The 6,291-nt window shown below is 41.0% G+C and overlaps 1 protein-coding gene across 1 annotated transcript in view; it reads right to left on the minus strand.

Annotated features, from left to right (window-relative positions):
• Positions 1–475: 475 nt before the first annotated feature.
• The window catches only part of LOC130283356 (cystathionine gamma-lyase-like), a 33,763-nt gene continuing 27,947 nt past the window's right edge, over positions 476–6,291 (minus strand). The window contains exons 11-12 of the mRNA XM_056532745.1: positions 5,221–5,359; positions 476–3,176 (exon numbers count right to left, since the gene is read on the minus strand). Coding sequence (XP_056388720.1) covers positions 3,111–3,176; positions 5,221–5,359 — 205 coding nt within the window. The 3' untranslated portion in view covers positions 476–3,110. The remainder of the gene's footprint in view (positions 3,177–5,220; positions 5,360–6,291) is intronic.

Consider the following 6,291-nt stretch of genomic DNA (forward strand, 5'->3'; position numbering starts at 1 on the left):
TACAAATTTTTACCTGGGGTGCCCAAACTTTTGATCCCTATTGTATATGAGGAACATTTTTTGCGCCGTGGTCTGTAGTTTATCGGTTCCATCTTTGTTTTAATAGGACTTTTTGATCGCTTTATGAAGTGACCAAAAATGCACAATTTTGGATTTCGGTGTTTTTTTATGTTTACATGTTGCAAAACTACCGTTGGCTGTCGGGGCATGCTAGGAGTTGTACTTTTGCAACATCTGGAGGGCCACAGTTTGGAGACCACCGACTTCTATTTTGCCACAACCACTACTGATTCATAGAAGGAAATATTGTTCATTCAGTTGTATTCAGTTGAGTCTATATATCATCAGGAAGACGGCAGGAACCAGAGACGAAGAGCAAATGAAGCGCGCGGGGATAAAATACGCTGGCACAAACATGAAAGACAAAGCATACGGTGCCAGCCGAGAGGCAGGTTTATTTTATTTTTTTATATGTATTTTGCAATAAACGTTCCTGTGTTTAGCACAAACAAAACTGTCTAAAATCAAGGTTTTGTACTTTGTTTTATTTATTTTTATTAATTAAACAACCAACCCCTCTTCTCTGAGCCTCAGAATAAGGTCACACATCCTCTTCTGTAGAAATATTTTCAGCAGTTTACTGCAGCAAACGTTAAATTTAAAGTGTATATTTGTCATATCACAGAAAGAAAAAAAATGCTTCTATATGTTACTCACTGGGTCATGCAGATGCTTTACAAGTCTTTATGTGTCTGACTTCTAAATTTGGCTCACAAATCCCTCCCTTCTGCTGCTCACTCATTCTGACATCCACTGCTCAGGAAGGGGCGTGTCCGAGGCAAGCACTGAGCCCGCCTTCACTCACCTCACTTCCTCCCCGAGTCTGCTGTGCTGGGTCTTTTTATCCAACCACTGCAGGCTGCTCTGTAACCCCCTCCTCTCTGTTTTCATGTTGCAGTCTGATAGGACAGGAGTGAGCACAGAGGAGTGATTGTCCCAGTGGAAGCACAGGCATGGACAAAGTCCAGGAAGTGAAGGCGGGACTAAGATGATGTTGCAGCCGGACAGGATTATGTTCTAGATGGTATGGGGACCCCTAGTGGTCTTTTTATAAGCCATGATTTCTATAAAAAAGGATAACTTTTTTTTTATGAAGTATATTAGGAAGGATATTGTTTTGCCAAGATGTACAATATATAAAGAGTTTTTTTTTATCTGATTGTGCCTATTTAAGCCCCATCTACCATCCAGTCCATCACCTGAGTCACTCCCATTTTTAAAATTCCCTGAATTGTCAGACAAATTATAAACCCTCATATCTTGGAACTGGTAGGGCATATCGAGAAACTGCAAAATGTGTGTGATCAGGGTACCCTAAGCTATGTAATGATTATGCAATTACATTTTTTGGAGGGCTGGGCACAGGTTTTCTTTAAGAAAATGAGGCTCAAGGGCCCAGGGGGTATTTTTGAGTAGTGCCCAGGTAAATCCAACCCTTGCCCTCTATCTATTGGCTGTCAAATGAAGTAGGCGGATATTAGCCGGACATGGGGAGGTGATAAACAGCACATGGTCCAGGATTACACATGATTTCAGCAATACCAATGAAATTAAGTGAAAAACAAGCAGCCTATGTAAAAATAGTATTAATTTATTGATGTAAGAATAAAGACAGATCAGTGTATTAAGACACTCGATTCAATGATGTGACCATGTACTATAGATCACAGCACCTTTACAGGTATCAGACTCCTTTGCCTTAGGCGGCTCTTTATAAGTTATCATCAGATACAGTAAATGTTTGTGCAACCGTTAAAGACAATACAGGAGATCCTGAACCAGGTCCAAGGGGGGGGGGGGGGGGGGGGAATTATCATAATTGTGGGTGTCATTCAGAAGGTAATCTACATAAACAGATGAGTCACTTTGTAAATACAATACTTATACTGATCCTGTGTTACATCCTGTATTATACTCAAGAGCTGTACTCACTATTCTGCTGGTAGGATCAGTACAGGATAAGTAATGTATGTACACAGTGACCTCACCAGCAGAATAGTGAGTACAGCTCTGGAGTATAATACAGGATATAACTCGGGGTCACTGTGTACATACATTACATTACTTATCCTGTACTGATCCTGAGTTATATCCTGTATTATACTCCAGAGCTGTACTCACTATTCTGCTGGTGAGGTCACTGTGTACATACATTACATTACTTATCCTGTACTGATCCTGAGTTATATCCTGTATTATACTCCAGAGCTGTACTCACTATTCTGCTGGTGAGGTCACTGTGTACATACATTACTTATCCTGTACTGATCCTGAGTTATATCCTGTATTATACTCCAGAGCTGTACTCACTATTCTGCTGGTGGGGTCACTGTGTACATACATTACATTATATCCTGCACTGATCCTGAGTTATATCCTGTATTATACCTCAGAGCTGTACTCACTATTCTGCTGGTGAGGCCACTGTGTACATACAATACATTACTTATCCTGTACTGATCCTGAGTTATATCCTGTATTATACTCCAGAGCTGTACTCACTATTCTGCTGGTGGGGTCACTGTGTACATACATTACATTACTTATCCTGTACTGATCCTGAGTTATATCCTGTATTGTACTCCAGAGCTGTACTCACTATTCTGCTGGTGGGGTCACTGTGTATATACATTACATTACTTATCCTGTACTGATCCTGAGTTATATCCTGTATTATACCCCAGAGCTGTACTCACTATTCTGCTGGTGAGGTCACTGTGTACATACATTACATTACTTATCCTGTACTGATCCTGAGTTATATCCTGTATTATACTCCAGAGCTGTACTCACTATTCTGCTGATTTTTATTAGAAACAGTACGGACTGTACAGTGCTAGGTGGTTGTAACCCAGATCAGTATTAGATATACATACAGTATTTGCAAAGTGTTTCTTCTGTTAATGTAGATTGTATCTGTATATAAATTAAGTGTTATGTATCTGTGTATATATATATATATATATATATATATACATATATATACACACACACTGTAATATTTTTAAAATGCTGGATAATCAGGTCAGGAAAGTTAAATAGGTTAGGATTCAGCAATTGGACTTCAGATGCTGCAACAAATCTTCCACCTTGGTTGGGTTTGTGAGGTCCGGGTGCTGTAAGAAAAAAGAAAATGGATTATAGTAAATAAAACAGGTAAGTGGTGAAAACCCTCCTGTACCCTGCTATGTAAAGATAGGCATGTCTTCCTTTTCAGGAGATTCTGGTTTTGCTTAAAGTTTTTTAATTTTTTTTTTTTAATCAACTGAAATTACTTCTATTTAAAAAATCATAATCCTTCCAGTTCTTATCAGCTGCTGTATGCCCCAGAGGAAGTTGAGTTGTTCTTTCCAGTCTGACCACAGTGCTCTCTGCTGACACCTCTGTCTGTGTCAGGAACTGTCCAGAGCAGGAGCAAATTCCCATAGCAAACCTCTCCTGCTCTGGACAGTTCCTGACATGGTCAGAGGTGTCAGCAGAGAGCACTGTGGTCAGACTGGAAAGAATTACACAACTTCCTCTGGAGCATAAAGTAGCTTATAAGTGCTGAAAGGATTAAGATTTTTTTATAAAAGTAATTTACAAATCTTTTTAACTTTCTGGAACCAGTTGATTTGAAAGCACTGACCTACCTCCAATAGGTGGCACTAGAGAAACCGCTTTAATAATAGAAATGTATCCTGAGGACCAGGATTTCAGTTTTAGAAGACTGAATGACCCCTTTAACATTCCTTGACAAGTGAACATTCTTTTGAATAATGCAATCATTACTAGTAATAATGTCTACAGAAAAAACCTGTACATACCTTTCAAGGTAAATACCTCTTAGGCTTGTTTCACACTAGCAAATTCCGTCCTAAAATCAGCTGTCACCGGCGGTAACCAAATCCTATACGCCCGTTAGAAAAATCCCATAGACTATAATGGGATTTTTTAATATCCTTTTTAATCCGATATAGTCCATTATTGATAACGGAGGTAAGATAGTACGGATACGGAAGAAAATAGTTCATGAACATTCCGTACTATCTTCCGTCACAAAATAACGTCCGTTATCAATAACGGACTATATCGGATTAAAACGGATATTAGAAAAATCCCATAGACTATAATGGGATTTTCTAACGGATGTATAGGATTTGGTTACCGCCGGTGACAGCTGATTTTAGGACGGAACTAGCGACGGAACTTGCTAAACTGAGTAATTTGCTAGTGTGAAACAAGCCTTAGGGTGCATTCACATCTCGTTTTGTGTATTCGACAGCCGGATATAGCGGTAGAATTTTAAAGGGGTACTCCACTGGCCAACGTTCAGAACTAAAGGTTCCGAACGCTGTTTTTCAGCTGCGGTGTTGGCCACGCCCCTTGTGACATCACGGCCATGCCCCCTCAATGCAAGTCTATGGGAGGGGGCGTGACGACCGTCACACCCCCTCCCATAGACTTGCATTGTGGAGGCGTGGCTGTGACATCACAAGGGGCGTTGCCAACCCCCGCAGCATGAAAACAGCATTTGGAACATTTTGTTCTGAACGCTGGCCAGTGGAGTACCCCTTTAAAGCCGCCTCCTGCTGTACACTATTCATTTCACTGAGCCGCCTGGAGTCAGCTTATTTTCTGACTGTATGCGGTTTTTGGATAGGACTGAAAGACGCAGCAGTACCACGGTTTTAGACGCAGCACCATGGTTTTAAGTCCAGTTAAAAAAAATAAAAGACCCTTATGGAGATCAATGGGGGTTTTGCCTGTGATTTGCACTTCCCATTTGTTCCACCCTTGGGGGTGGCATTATTATTTTTGTGTGTTCCTCGTTTATGATTGGGTGCCATTTGATTGCTTGGTTTAACTTATGTTAATATACTGTGGCTTTATTTCATGCCCCTTTTTTTGGTGTCTTGCCGACCGTATTAGGGTCTTCGTGACCACATCTTAGGTTATTTGCAGTCTTTTCTGTTTTGTCTTGTAAATGAAAATTTTCAATAAAAATTATAGTAAAATTTTTTTTAATATCAATGGGGTATGGCGCTGATACGGCAGGATGGGGGGGGGGGGTGAAATTGAAATTTTCCCTGCCAGATCCACAGAACGAGATGTGAATTTTTGGATTTGGGATAGGAAGACTCCCTTACACCCAGCTTAGGAGGACCCAAGAGGACTCACCACAACATGCAATGCTTGGTCCAGGTCCTCTATAATGTCTTCCGTGTCCTCCAACCCTATGGAGAGGCGAATCAGGGTGTCGCTGATGTTCAGGAGCACTCGGTCCTCCTCTGGCACTGAGGCGTGAGTCATGATCGCTCTACACAAGGGGGAACAGAATATTAATTACATGGACCATAAAAATGCTGGAAGGACTTGAGCCGCATAGGAAACGCTTCACTGCACATTTTAATATAGTATCTGCCGGGAGTGATGTAGGTCCGGAATCCTGGGTATTAAAATCATACTGAATATTTCTAGGCATTTCACAGGACATTACACGCACTAATAATGCATCTGCCTCCATTGCAGAGTGTCCCAACCTGTGGATCTCTCCACCATGCAAAAACAACAACTCCTATACTGCCTACTACTTCCCTTAATAATTTTTATTAGGTTTAAAAAGGGGTACTCCGGTGAAAAACCATTATAAAATCATCTGGGGCTAGAAAGTTATACAGATTTGTAAATTACTTCTATAAAACCTTAATCCTTCCACTACTTATCAGCTGCTATATACTACAGAGGAAATTGTGTAGTTCTTTACAGTCTGACCACAGTGCTCTCTGCTGACCCCTCTGTCCATGTCAGGAACTGTCCAGAGCAGGAGAGGTTTGCTACAGGGATTTGCTCCTGCTCAGTTCCTGAGACAGACAGAGGTGTCAGTAGAGAGCACTGTTGTCAGACAGAAAAGAAAAACTCAACTTCAGCAGCTGACTAGTAGTACTAGTAGGATTTAAAAAAATTTATAGAAGTAATTCACAAATCTACAACAAAAATAGAGAAACATAGACGCACATCTATCATTTGTATTTCGATCTACTTGCTTCTCAGCATAATTTCAATAACTAACAGGTTGTTATTATACATTTTGATCAAAAAGTACAAGCCCACTCGCCACGTCAAGGCCACATAGTCAGAGTGGGTCCCTAACATGACACTGACATAGCGCCGGGCGGCGACCACTGCCTCCGAGACGCCATGCCCACAGGGAGAATGACCCAGTGGCCAGGCAGCCCCACTGCTGCCCGA

Source organism: Hyla sarda, chromosome 7 (assembly GCF_029499605.1).
Source record: "Hyla sarda isolate aHylSar1 chromosome 7, aHylSar1.hap1, whole genome shotgun sequence".
In the NCBI taxonomy this organism is placed as follows: Eukaryota; Metazoa; Chordata; class Amphibia; order Anura; family Hylidae; genus Hyla; species Hyla sarda.